Here is a 15360-nt window from a genome sequence, read left to right on the forward strand (position 1 = left end):
GATACCATATCTTCTTAACTCTCAATTTATGGAACTACTAACCAAAACTAACCTCTCTAAAATCTTAAGTATAGCTTGGGGATTTAAGCACATTATCTTATAAACAGGGAAGGCTCAATTTAAAAAAATCATTTGACAGTATAAGGCTAAACATGATCACAGTAAAGAGTATACGGGTATAGACATTATGATATGAATAAATGGTTCAACACTGAGTTTTTAATCATAATAACATGGTTATAATAGAAATAGGACAAGGTAATTTCATTCAATCAGCCAAGTTGTTATTGAGCACTTACTATGTGCGTGGCATTGTGATAGGCCCTGTAAGACTGAAAGACTTAACAAATCGTGTCTGCCCTCTAGAACAATGGCTTTCTAATTTTTTGACCTTGAACTATCATCATGACCTAGTGAGTATGACATGCACATACTCACATAATTGAAATAAACATTTTACAAAGTGATACACACTGATTTTTTTCAAGTCTATTTTATTTTTTTCAAATGTTGGTTGCAACTCATGAGCTAATTCCATAACTCATAAGTTATGGTTTGAGAAGATGCCATTCTAGTGTGGAAGATTACAGTTTATTTAGGGAGATAAGATGAATACATATGAAAAATTCTAAATCAATACATCCTAGTTTAATACTATATTGAGTGTTACATGGAATATTATGCTAAATTCAGTGGACATTCAGAGGAGTGATTCTAACTTAATGAGTATTCAGAGTTTTCAAGGAGACTTGTATTAACATTTCTTTATTTAATGATGGTGGTAGTCTGGGTAAGGGTATAATTTTTGGCTAGGTGAACAGTATTAGAAAGTACTTAAGAGCATGGACTGTGAAATCAGATGTGTGCATTCATATCCAATCTGTACTCCTTAAGAGCTATGTGATCTTAGGCAAATTACTATATGCCTCAGTTTACTCGTCTGTAAAATCATGGGACACTCTTCACAAAGATGCTGTGGGAATTACTTGGAATAATGTATATAACATACTTAGTACAAAGCTTGGCTGATAAATTCTAAAGATAGCTTCCACCACCATCATCACTACCATAGAACATCCCTAATCTGAAATTCAAAATGCTTCAAAATTCAAACCTTTTTGAACACCAACATGATGCTCAAAGGAAGTGCTCATTGCAGCATTTCAGATTTTGTATTTTCAGATTAGGGATGCTCCAGGGGTATTTATTCTGCAAATATTATAACATCTGAAAAAGTTTAATATCCAAATCACTTCTGGTTCCAAGTAATTTAAATAGAAGATTAGCAAAGATGCAATTGTGAGAAATATCATTATATTCAAGGGACAGTGAAAAGAAAAGTATTTGGAGGCAAAAAAATTGTATTGGGCCCAATTTTGGGGAGTACGGTTTAGAAATGATAGTTTTAGGCAATGGAGGATTTATCGATAGCAATAATTTGCCCACTAAGACAATGAGAGTATTGTTTTTGGAAAACTATCCTGTAGATAATAAGTCAGAGAGCATGAATTGTGAGACTTTGATGGCGAAGAGACAAGCTGGAGGACTTTCCCACAAGCGTGAGGTGATGACAGCATGAATTTGCTGGGAGTCAGTAGAAATAAAAAAGATAAATCTGAGGGACATTTGAAAGGAAAAGCAGACAGGACCTGCTGAAAAAAACACAATAGAGATGCGTGTTGAGAAGACCTGTAAGAATGAAGCAAGGAAAATTGGTGCTAATGTTAATGTCCCTGAATGAAGCAAGAAAGTTGGGAAAGGGAGAGGCTGATTGAAGAGGCAGGACGTAGGGAGGCAATGGAAGAGAAGTGAGAAATAGAAAAGAGATGAATTCCGTTTGGATACTCAAACTAAGCAAAACTACACAGTTCATCAAAAGAAGAGGAAAAATGAGAAAGAGAAGCAGGGAAGAGAGAAGTGGAGGAGGAAGAGGACAATGATAGAGCAGGAAGGACAAGCAGAAGAAACGAGAAAGCAAATGGGTTTTACTAGCAGTGTTGAGTGAATAAAAACATCCTGCTTAGATTAAACGTAAGTCTTGGCTTCAGTGAAGGGGTCTATCTACTTTCCTGCCCACACTGATTGCCCCCTTCTCTAAGCCTGTTTAACAGTAAGTGGCTGAGAACCAGAACTCAGACACTGAACTGCCTGGGTTCAAATTTTGGACTGGCCCCGTCACAAAAAAAAAAAAAAAAAAAAAATTTGGACTGGCCATTCACTGGCAATATGACGTTGGGCAATTTATTTAATATCTCTGTGCCTCTGTTTCTTTATATGTAAAATGGAGATAATGACAGGACTACTTTATACAGTTGAGGTAAGGCTTAACTGAGCTAGTATGTGAAAAGCACTTAGAATAGCACCTTAGACAGCAAGTGCTCAGTAAGTGTTAACCATTAATAGACGTAGTAGAGGGTGGTGATAGTAGTTACTGTGGTAGAAGTATTCTAAAGGCTCACTGTAGTTTCTCATACTTAATTTCTCATCAATTCAGAGGAGCTTCCACATTAAAGCAGTGATGGGACATGGTTCCCTAAATGTGAAAGTTATGAAATGCAAACTGTTTCCTCTATTAGTACAATCTAATGGCATAAAACTACATGAAATCTTGTGCTAAGAAGCTAATTCACATGTTTATTTTTAGCAAGAAGTAAAAAGGCTAGTAATTTTTACAAATTGCTGTTTCTTGGCCTTTTGAGAAGCTTGGGTGACATCTCTGCTGCCCTATGAGTCAGTATCAGCATGACAGATTTATCTGCTACTCTTTACCTACCACAGATTGAATCCTGGAAGCCCAGACTAACAAATGTTTCCTATCAGCTAATGTATAATATTGAGGAAAATTTTCTGTTGAACTCATACGCTACTTAGAGACAAGTTTTCATCCTGAGTTCTCCTTCCCATTCTGATTTTTGTGTGAGTTTTCTTCCTCCTTCCCTCCCTCTCACCTCTCCTTCCTTCCTTCCTCCTTCTCTCCTTCCCTTCCTTCCTGTTTATTCATTCTCCCTCATCTTTTGGCCCATACACCTCTGGATAGCTTGAGGAACCAGAAACTTTGGTGAGAAAATTCACATCTGCTAGAGCAAATAACATGCACAGAATAAATAAGAGTAAAAACACAAATTGGGATCTGGATTAGAGAGAGCCTTGAATGTCTTACTAAAGAGTTTTAGGGTATTACCACCAACCAACACTTATCCAGCATGAGTGAGTGGTATTATTTTAAATAACATGTTAGCTTGTTTTGTCTGCTATTCATAAAATATATTTTGTAATTACATATAATTTACATGTAAAATAAGCATTTAGTGTTTTCTGTTGAGTTTTTACCTACACTAAAAAACCCTTTCCACAAAAATATCCAATTAAATGTTATAGAGATAATTACTTCTATAGTAAAGGTACTTGGTTCAGGTCTCTTATGCCTCCATCAGTAAAACAGGCATATTAAGACTAGCTGTAGAATAATACTTGCTTGAAATACTGTCATTCAGATTTGCTTCCTACAATTATCCAAGTCGGAAAGGAACAAGCACAATAGCCCCTTTTTTCATATAAAGTTATTATAGTATATTACCTGAATTATTTTATAAAGGGTAGTTTGTAACTGATACTAAATAACTCAAAGGTTAATTCAGCCCTCTTCATAAAATGATACTGCTATGAATTGGAAAAATACATGTAAATGTTAATTAAAAGATTAAATTGGCTGCCAAAAATCACATATCATTATTTTACATATTTAGACTGAATTTTTTTCATGCTACTGTAATTATTTTGGTAGTTGAAAATCTAATTTTACCTGTATACTAAATGACTGTTTAATCATAGTGAGCAGAGATCTTTATCCTATTCATCTTGATATCCTCAATGCAAAAAAGAAACTTCACATATATTTAACTCTCAATAAATAGAGTAGCATAATGAATACAATACTCTATTTTTGAAGAAAGTAATTATACTAAGTATAGAAAAAATCTTTATGAAACTTTGCTATTAGCTGCAGAAAGACAGAAAACTTACTTAGAATTCATAGTAAAGGTCTCAAATATGCTTCCAATCACACTGTGAAAATATCTGGTCTTGTGTACCTCAAATTTATCTGGTTGTTGCACAGTTCTCATTTAAAGCTTATAAAAGCACTGTTAATTTACATTTGTGGCTTAAAGTTTACAAGCAGTATAATTCTGAATTTCTAAGTGAATCCTAAAGGAAAACACTTTACTCCCTACCTCTTTTGTTGATGTGGAAATGACCTTCAGATATCTAAATTCAATAAGAGAATAGACTTTACACCCGAAGAAACATTGGTTAAGCTGCTAAAAGAGAAGAAATGAATTATTTCCATCTGAAAGTTTATAGGTTTGAAAGCAACAGAGCTTTCCTCTATCTTCAACAGCAGTTTGTTCATTAATTAGCCCTTCAATTCCACTTCAATTAAATTAACTCTAATTAATAAGTTCATTACAAAGATTGACGCACCTTGCTCAAAGCTAGTGTGCTAAATGCTGATAAACACCATCACCCTAATGAAAAATTGATTAGATTGAATAAAAAGGGTACCTCAGAAAGAACCCTCTCACTTCTGGAGCTGGGTTGATGTTATGTTGCTCTGAAGTTAATCAAACTATCTTGAATCTCTTAATCAAAAGTTTAATTCAAAGGAGATAGAAAATATTGCATGAAAAAACCTGTGTGCTACCCTCTTCCAGTTAATAGTCCTGGGTGTTGTTTATAAAAAATATTACAACTCTCATAGTGCCTTGATAAGGTGTTTAGCCTGTGAGATAGAGAATCACGTATCTGAGAAATGTTACTTGGGGAATGAATAGGGAAAACAGAACATGTGACTACATAAACAGCTACTATTTTTTAATCAAAAAAAGGTTTAGTACATTTTCTGTTTGTTAGAAATGATTTTAGGTTTTTATTGTTCAGTGCTTTATTTTTGTAAGAAAACCAAAACTAATCAATAGTCTTAGAATTTTAGGGGAAAAAACTATAGCTAACTTTAATCTTATTTGTAAAAATGAAATAACCTTCAAAGTTTCTTTTACCTTTGCCTCTCCCTGTCTCTCAATTGGAACTAGTTAAATAAAGCTTTTAAGAAAGCTTAAAATTTTTTTTCTTACACATCTGAATTGTTTTTAAAGACCTAACCTGGTATTAAAACATTTGAAGTCATTTGGTCACTTGTGCTCTTTTCAGTAATTCTAGGAATTGAAAAACCTTGTTTTTCAAAGGAGAGTCAATTATATGTATTATTAAACTGGTTTTGTACTGTGGACTAAGAAATTTGTATCTGTCAACAGTACAAATTTACTGAATAGGAAAAACAGTTTCTTTTTACATGCATGTCTGTGTCAGAAGCAAGCTAATTTACTTAAGTAGATTCCTCTTAGTGAAAGTTTCTGAATATTTAAAACATTTAAATGTGGCATTAGAAACAACCCCTTTTCAAATTCTTGCCATATGTATGAAATCCAAGTCCTGTTAGATACCTGAGATGCTGAGATGCTGAAATATTTCATTAATTTGGGGGTGGGGGTGTGGGGACGTGTTTTCTTGGTGATAGGTGTATATAAATATGACCACCCTCTATATATGTAATGTTTTCTGTATAAAGTATTGTATATGTAAAGAAATTATTTCTAACAATTGTCATGTGTATTTTCTGCATGATTAGAGCAGCATGTAAAATTAAATGATGAATAAAGACGTAGAGTTCCACCATTGATCATTTCCTAGTAGTCAGTGCTGAAATTTACTTAGCATACAAATACTTTTGATTTCTTTTGGATGATTTTGTGTTTCCCTTGAACAAATTTGAGTGGAAGATAAAAGCTGCTTATTAATTCCCCTTCTCTCTCCCGCCACTCTTCTCTCCTGTTTTGCTTCCTCTTCCTCCCACACAGAAATATGTTCTGTGGACTGTGGCTCCCACGGCGTTTGCATGGGCGGGACGTGTCGCTGTGAAGAAGGCTGGACGGGCCCAGCCTGTAATCAAAGAGCCTGCCACCCCCGCTGTGCCGAGCACGGGACCTGCAAGGATGGCAAGTGTGAATGCAGCCAGGGCTGGAATGGAGAGCACTGCACTATCGGTAGGCTTCCTGCAAGTCTGTGTCTGTCTGTCCCCTTCCTCCCAGAGAAGCGCCCCGACGGTCAGCTGTTTTCAACTTGGAAAAAGCCTATTTCTTTACATTATTTTTTACTTGTGTTTCTTAACACGAAATTATTTTTTAAATATGGTTGTCATTTTATAATGGCAATTCAGTTCTTTTTAGAACAGCTGTCACAAGTATGAGCTGTAAACTTTTTTATTCATTGGTTTTTGGGATGGCCACAAAAATGGACTCACATAAAACAGACTTAATGATTTGTTTATAAGTGAAGTTTTATTGAATATTACTTCTTGATGTTCCATATTGTCACTGCATTTCTTAATAGCAGATTTTCCACTTTAGAAAAAAAATGCTTTAAATTTTTTTCAAATATATGCCCTTGTTGGCCTCTGTAGTTTCCAGAGTCACACAGCTTAGACTTGTCCATATCTTGAGTCTCTGCAAAAGAGGTTTGACTTATTATGACTTCATTTTGTGGTATCATGAGAAATAAAGTAGAATAAAATGCACAAATCTCGCTGCTCTTAAACAAACCTGTATGGTTAACACTTTTTCATATATGATGACATTTGTGAACATCTGTAGGTTAAATAAAACCATCAGATAGATGTTTCAGATCAAAACATTAGTATATAAACAATATTTAGCATAGATACAGAAGTATCCAAAATATATATATATCATGTTTTCAAGATACTCAGTGTCTTTGCTTTTACCATTTGTCACTAAAATTAAAATGTTTAATTTTAAAAGTACAACAAAAGTAAGTAATAAATTTCTATATCACTTCAGTGAAAGTACACAATATTAATTATAAGTGGCACGGTCCTACCAAAATTTCAGAATTTGTGGTATAGTATTTCTCCACATTGTTTTACATCCCTAGGGTGAAATTTGATAAATCTGTTGTGGGGAGTGTCAGTGTCTTTTAAAGATTTCTTCTTCCGATGTATCCGTAAGTATTATGTACTTCGCTTTTTTGCTCACAGGATTTGGTTAGCCGGGAACTTTGTCATGGGAAAATTGAAATCATATATGTCTTATCAGTTGTCACAAGTGTGTCATTATACACTTCATGTAAGTTTTTTTCTAATCTTACTGACATCCTTGACATCTGTTTCAAGGGTCCCACCACACCCCCACCCTGGTGATCTTCAAGAAGAACTCAGGACCCAGAGGTAGTTGTGTCATGGCTATAATGTATCACAACCGGAAAGAAAAAAGACACATCCGGCAGAGTCTGCAGAAATCCATGCACAGGCTTCCTATCTTCCTTCTCTCCCACTGGGAGAGGTCATGTGTAGCATGCTCCTTTTCCCAGCAGCAAAATGAATCGACATGTGTGCAGTATTTCTGCCCAGGGAAGCCTGTTTGAGACTTAGAGCAAGCGTGTCCAACCTGAGGCCTGTGGGCCATATGCGGCCCAGGACAGCTTTGAATGAGGCCCAACACAAATTCATAAACTTTCTTAAAACATTATGAGTTTTTCCTGCAATTTTTTAGCTCATCAGCTATTGTTAGTGTTAATGTATGTTATGTCTGGTCCAAGACAATTTTTATTCTTCCAATGTGGCCCAGAGAAGCCTAAAGATTGGACTTTCCTGACTTAGAGTCTAAGATTTTTATTGGGGCTTCTCCAGGAGGTATCCTCTGTCTGCCACAATCACCAAAATTCCAACTCTCCTAAGAAGAGTAGGTGTGGACAAAATAACCTTATCAGTGTAGGGAACATCCAAATTTCCAGATGCCAGCCAAGGGCCAGCCCGCCAAAATCCTGCAGATCAGGCCCACTGTTAGCTCTTACTTTCACAGCATCCTTGGAGCTTCGCTTGTTGCATTGGAGCTTCCCGCCTGAAATCAACAACAGGTGCCCACAGTCATAGCGCTTGCACAGGGCTCGTCCCCACTGATGTGGCTTTCCCCTCCCAAAGAGGCTTTGTAGGGCAGTGGCAGCAGGTTGTTCATGTGAACTACATTAAGGCAGAAGAAAGTTGATGAGCAGGATTTGTGTATCTTTTTGTGGCCATACAAGGGACAATGCAATACCTCTATAACCAAACAGCTCCATGCCCCAGGTCCCAGAATGCCTATATACCAGAGGCAGGGCAGGAAAACTATACCTCTGATCACATTCCCTCATTCTTTGTGACTCCACCACCCGATACCCGATACATCAGAAGAAATGAGTTGAGTCTAGCTGAGGGAGAAAAGTTATGATCTGACTGTATGTATCTTAGGAAGTACAACAAACACGTGTGTATAGCTTTGAAAACCAGGAAGTGTGCCAAAAAGTTATCCATAGGCGGATTTAACTTACCAACCAATAGGTATTCAACAAATCATTTTAGTGTGGTTCTCAGTGGCCTTGGTATTATTACATGGATAATAGTTTCCCATAGATGAGCTGTTCTTGAACAAATTTCTAGTTGTTTAGGAACAAACAGGATTTTTATTAGCAGTGGGTCTTTGTATTATAATTTAATAAACCCTGCAATAGTTCTTAACAATTCCATTTCCTATCATTTTAATTTATTCTGTTGCTTTTATACTCCATATGAATAACAGTGTGGGAAATAAGGGACCTGCTTCATTTACAAATAAATCTTAGGTGTGAACCTTTTAAAAGATGTAGAGCACCTTTAAAGGATTCTTTTATACTAATAAGATGAGTTATTTCCAACTTTGGCATACAAAGATCCAATTGCCTTTCCCCTGTTTCCTTACTACCTGTATATATGCCCACCATAGTTTCCTGGTTAGGGCCCTTAGTGTCCCTACGGGGCCATTTGTGAGCCACGGATTAAATACCCAGGAAACTCTGGTGTGTTTTCTCACTTGGGATGGTTACTGTTCTTGCATTTCCTCCCCATTTTAACCCCTGCGCATCTGGCTGAAAGAAGCTGCCACTTGGTGAAAGAATGCTCATAAATCAGCAAGATTTTTTTCTTTCTCCATATTATGTGCCATCTCATTGAATACCAAACAGGGAGGTTAATTGAAAGAGAAATGGAGAAGAAAGTAAACAGAAGCAAACAAAAGTTCCCACTAGAAAGCAAAGGACATTCTTCATTAGTCATCCTACTGCCTCATAAACTCTATGCTTTCATAAAACCATAGGCATTTTGATAGTAAAATAGGTTATGAGTTTGCAGTGTTCACTGAACACCCTATCTACCTGAAAGGATTCTATTCTGATATTTTTATTAGAGTATTCATATTTTCCTCTCATTATGAATCATGTGTTCAGCAAATTAGGCATATTCGTCTGCAGGTTCATCATCCCAAGTCCTCCTTTCCTGGGTTTCCCTTTGATTAGTGATGCATGCAGATGGAAAATGAAACAAGGAGAAATCTACTTTTAGCAATATTGTGATTAAAATAGATACTTCTCCTTTCCTCCCCAGAAAGCATTCATGATTATTAGACCCTTTAATAAATAAAGAAAAAGAGAAGTTACATGATTAAACCACATCAAATAAGCACCAGTACTTACTGCTAAAATGATTTAATAGTAATAGCCCCGATATAGATGCTCCACTACAAAAATACTCTCTTTTATATGTGACCATTCCATATAAGCTTCAAAGGATTATACTCATGTGCTGCCACTGTTTTTCATGAGGTAGGAAAGATGTAAAAATATTTAGAGGATTCAGAGACAAGTTAAAAATATATTAAATATAATTAAATGTTTTTTAAATAATAGTTGACATAATAAGAATATCATCTGGCTATCTCTATGTAAAAAAGCTTCAACAGTTCTGTCATCTGAGAGTTGAGGTAGGTCAGAGAAATTGGGCTTCTTCTTGCTTAGAAAAAGAGGGAAAATCTCCTATGGGACTGTCCTGTGGATGCAGTTAGTTGGCCATAGATGCAATGCAAATGCAGTGGTAGGCTCTGCTGAACAGATGGTTATAGGCAGAGTCAATCACTTTTAAGTGTAATACGAAGTAAATAACCTGGGCAATGATAAATACTAAGTACCAAATTTTGACTACTGCTAACCTATCACTTCCACAAGAACCATTCTTTTTAGTATTTGTTGAAGAGGTTTACCCCAGAAGTCATTCATTTGTATCTCAGAGAAATGGAGGCTGTAAATGAGATTGAGACCATAGCAGGGAAATGCTTGAATAACGTATTTGATTGTTATCTACTATGGAGGGTTGTTGTGAAGGAAACGAAGGCTCAGCTCTCCGTAGACAGGCAAGTTGTCTTCTGGAGGCTGATTGGCATTTTCCATTTATCCAGGAGACAGAAATGGAGAATATGGGTTTACATTGTATAAATGTTTGTTAGATATAATGAAGAAGCTCGAGTCAGAAAGCATATTTAAATCCTGGAACAAGCTACTCGAGAAATTTTGGAACCTCGCAAGTAATCGTAGTATTGTTAAAGTTTAATACTATGATTACTTAGGTGTGAAACACTGGAGCTTTCGTCAGGTCTTTTTCTTAGCTTAAGGAGTATTTTTAGAATGGGAGTTTTTTTTTTAACTTCTCTCCATCCATTATCCTAAAAGATCAAGTCTCTTGTGTAGTAGCCCTATTCGAAGGACCCCTCGAGGTCTCTTGCAGTTCTAGGATTTTTTCGCTGTTGATGATTTCTGCTTTATTTGGAAAACTACTAGATTTAAACATGGGGTTCTCTTTTATCTCTATGTCATTTAACTTTTGTTTTTGTTTTTCCTATGGCATTGAAACATAGTGAGAAACCATCTTCACTTTTTCAGATCATTTGGGGTTTGTTTTGTGGGATGCTCTACTTTGCATGCCTCACTTACTTTTTATTTGTTAATTAATTCATTTATGTGTCCAGTAAGCAATTATTGAACATCTCTTCTGTGATACTGAGAACGATTTCTTACAAAAGTCAGTGTAAGATAAAAAAGGTATGGGCTTTGACATTTTAAATAAAATGTTTTTAAGTCAGTTTTACAATTTATTCACTATAACTGGTATCTTTTTTTTTTCTTTTTTTTTTTCTTTCGAGATGGAATCTCACTCTGTCGCCCAGGCTGGAGTGCAATGGCTCAATCTCGGGTCACTGCAAACTCCACCTCCTGGGTTCAAGTGATTCTCCTGCCTCAGCCTCCCAAGTAGCTGGGGTTACAGGCGCCCGCCACCACACCCAGCTAATTTTTTAAATTTTTTAGTAGAGATGGGGTTTCACCGTGTTGGCCAGGCTGGTGTCGAATTCCTGACCTCAGGTGATCCACCGCGCCCGTCCTTTAGCTTGTATCTTAACTGTTCTTAGCCTCAGTTGGGTTTTTTCGCAACGTAAAATGGCTATAATAGTACATATATGAGATTTTGAAGCAGAATACTGTAATGTTTAAGAGCTTTGAGAATTGAAATTCTTGCCGTACAACTAAGTGACCTTGGGCAAGTCATTTAACCTGTTTTATATGAAATGTGAATATTATGTACTTCATGGGATTATTAGAATTAAATGGAATACTAGAATGTAAAGCATTTAGCAAATAATGTTCAATAAATTCAAGTTTTAATTTTGTTATTAAGTGTAAATGAGACAAAGTACAACCCAGAAAATGTTTTGGGTGCCAACATTCAAAAACAAGAACAACAGAACAAAACTCCTGTCCAGGACATTTACTTTAAAGAGTTAATGACATTTCCATTTTATTATTATAAAATATAATCTAGTCTCATAATGGATATTGTTTAACAAGAAATTTGTATGTTTGGGTTAAGGGTTTGAGCGTTGGTTTTATTTTTTTTTTAATTTTCATTTATTTTTTTATTTTTGAGACAGGGTCTCACTCAGTTGCCCAGGCTGGACTGCGGTGATACAGTCACGGCTCACTGCAGCCTCTGCCTCCTGAGCCCAAGTGATCCTCCCACCTCAGCCTCCCGAATAGCTGGGACCTCAGGAGTGTGCCACCATACCTGGCTCATTTTTTGTATTTTTGTGGAGAAGGGGTTTCTTCATGTTGCCCAGGCGGGCTGGTCTCACACTCCAGGATGCAAGCAATCCACCTGCCTCAGCCTCCCAAGGTGCTGGGATTATAAGCATGAGCCACCGCACCCAGCCGAGAGTTGTTTTTTAAAATCGTGATGATGAAAGAAAGGTGGAGGATATTGATGTATTTTTCTTCTAGTAATGTCTCAAACACAGAGTTGCATATTGAGCTACATTGATTTTCATGTACTTTTAGGCAATTCACTTGGAAATTTGGCCTAGGGGAAATCCTAATTCCTTTAAACTGCAAAAGACCAGCTATTTGTTTTTATTCTAATTCTTAGTACATTGGGAAACAAGATCATTAATGATCACAAAGACATGCTTTGTTTGCTCAGACAAAACTCACACATGCAGTTCTCAGCATCCTCTGTTAAACACCGGGGCTGCCCTTGGGCTTTGGGACGCCGAAGATTAGAAATTGAAAATGAAATGCACACAGCTGGGGAGGTATTTCGGAAACAAGATGGGGTGGAAAGAGAGAAAGAGCAAAACTTTTACTGATACAGACAAGCTTAGGCTTGGTGTTCTAATTCTTATCTCAGATAATGGTGAAAGAATAGTATTTTAATTGTTAAATTAAAAAGTAAGTGACAAATTTGAAAATAAAATGACCACTCTGATAAATGCTTCACTTAAATTACAAAACTCAATATTCTTTGCAACTTTTGTAGTGTTTCCCAGATTGAGCATCATATCCAAAATAAAACAATATGTAATTCTAAAAATATCTTTTTAGATTTTAAGTCACATTTTGTTTATAATTTCCAATAACAGTGCATATGGGGCACCACATCATACCCACAAATAGCTGTTCTGGGAGGCATTTGGCTTCACATCAGTCAGTGGTTGGTAGTGGTGACGAAAGGCAACTTTGCGCCAAACTACCAGCGTCCCTGACCTTGCCAGAGGCAGGTTTACTGTGAAGCTGGTGTAGCATTAATGTCAGGGTCCTTCATTTGCACTGGCACCTCCTAAGATCCCACAAGGGGACACCCATGGGTTCAGGTGTCGTATGTTAATATAAAACTTGCAAATCAGCTGACTTCTGACTCTTCACACTCCAACATCCTCTCCACCACACTTTTCCTTGTGCAGGGTGGCATTGGGGTGGCTGTGGGCATTTTGAGAATTCCGATAAGGAGAATTTGATCTGGGGGTACATTTAGTTTAGATTTAATGGGATATGCATATGAGGTGTGAAATCACTTCTCTCTGTGGCTGTTACTGCTAGCCACCTAGGAATCTTCCTACCTTCCACTGACTCACCTAGTGACACGAAAGTACAGGGTCAGGGAGTTACTAGATGAAGATATGACTTTGTCCTGTGGAGCTCTGCACCAGAAGCAAGTAGGTATTGGAGGAGAAATAAGGTTTGAAATGTATGGAAACAGAAGCTAGTCTGGAAAATTCCTCGTGTCATCAAATACCTAAAATGCCTAATTAAAACAGAAGTTTTCTCCCACCAGGCGTGTACTTGATAATAGAATTTATATAATTATAAACATGCCATAGCTTTTTCTTTTAGATGAATATTTCTCCTTTGAGTATTTATCAGAATTCCTGTGTTTGTAGGGTATAAGTCCATAGCAGTACTGCAGATACTGAGTTCAACAGTGTGTGAAATCACATGTGTTACTCATCCCAGTGTATCACTGAATCACATGAGTGCACCAGAAAAAGTCTTGTTTATGTGACGTGAAATACTGACATTGCAAATTTAACATAAAACTCAAAATAGTCCACTCTGCGGACATCACAACAAAATAGTTAATGAGTATTATCAGCTCAGCATATTTAAGATCAGTTTATTACACAATAAAAAAAAAGTCTTTCCAAACTTGACAGTAACGGCACAAATTTACATGACACTACCAATAACAAATTTTGAAGCCAAATGAGCTACTGTTGATAGTTTTATCAATAATGAAAAACTATCGCATAGAATATAGACTCAATTATCTCTCTATAGTCTCTATAGAAAATACAAAAATCGTTGTCATATAAAGAGGCAATCAAAGAGTAATTATAGCCCAAAAATATAGGGAAAATGTTCATTAGAGACATGGCAAGCACTGAATAAAAAATGGATATGGGGCCGGGCACAGTGGCTCATGCCTGTAATCCCAGCACTTTGGGAGGCCAAGGCGGGTAGATCACGAGGTCAGGAGATCGGGACCATCCTGACCAACATGGTGAATCCCCGTCTCTACTAAAAATACAAAAATTAGCTGGATGTGGTGGTGCATGCCTGTAATCCCAGCCACTTGGGAGGCTGAGGCAGGAGAATCGCTTGAACCAGGGAGTCAGAGGTTGCAGTGAGCTGAGATTGTGCCACTGCACTCCAGCCTGATGACAGAGCGAGACTTCATCTCAAAAAAAAAAAAACAAAAATGCATATGACTTCTCTCATATTTGTGGTATTAACTGAAAAATAAATGTTTTGTTGCGGTTTTTCTCATTCTAAATACTTTTATACCTGATTTCATTTTTATATTTTGATATTCTTTTTCTTAAAGAGGGCCTCCCCAATTATGTAAATTTCAGACCCATAAACCCTGGATTTCCCCCTGGTTCCAGCTCTGTCACTTCATATCTGTATGATCTTGGGAAATTACTTAAGCCCCCTGTGCCTCAGTTTACTCATCTATAAAGTGGGAATGAAAATAGTAACTACCTCGTAGAGTCCCTGAGAGTATTAAATGGGTCAGGTCACGTGGAAGAGCACTTAGCACAGTGCCTGGCACACAGTAAACACCCTATAGATGTTTCTTGTTGTTGTTGTTGCTGGTCGTTGGACTGAAATTCATAACACACTGACTGTGACTAATTCCTCCCTGCTAAATCTTATCTCTAGGCAGAGGAATTAGCCTCGGCTAATTCCTCCAGAAAAAACAGGAGTGCATGCTGGATACAAGGAGAGCTAATCCCCTCTGCTTCCTGGCACATGAATAGTCTGGACATAGATGCCTCATGATCTGTCATTCACAGTGGAAAGTGGGTTGCCAAGGAGGCAGCAGGCGTGGAGTTGAGAGGGAGATTCTCCTAAACTGACCTGACTGGCGCTGAAAATCTAGGGGAAATTCTCCTAAATTGACAGGCTGAAAAACCTTCTGTGAAGCTTGCAGAACGAGAACTTCTTGAGGTCCCTCCTGCTCTGCAAGTCCCAGTGATTCTCAGTAATAAGAAATTTGATGGACAGAGGGGACAGAGATCCCTGAGAGAGTCATGGAAAGCCCCCTTCAGAACTCGGGAG

The 15360-nt window shown here is 37.1% G+C and overlaps 1 protein-coding gene across 16 annotated transcripts in view; it reads left to right on the top strand.

The window, feature by feature from the left end:
- The window catches only part of TENM3 (teneurin transmembrane protein 3), a 2735422-nt gene that overhangs the window by 2612579 nt on the left and 107483 nt on the right, over positions 1-15360 (top strand). For all 16 annotated transcript variants that reach the window (XM_034959455.3, XM_063604002.1, XM_057302221.2 and 13 more), the window contains one exon: positions 5916-6101. In XM_034959455.3, the coding sequence (XP_034815346.2) occupies positions 5916-6101 (186 nt within the window). The remainder of the gene's footprint in view (positions 1-5915; positions 6102-15360) is intronic.

Source organism: Pan paniscus, chromosome 3 (genome assembly GCF_029289425.2).
Source record: "Pan paniscus chromosome 3, NHGRI_mPanPan1-v2.0_pri, whole genome shotgun sequence".
Classification (NCBI taxonomy): Eukaryota; Metazoa; Chordata; class Mammalia; order Primates; family Hominidae; genus Pan; species Pan paniscus.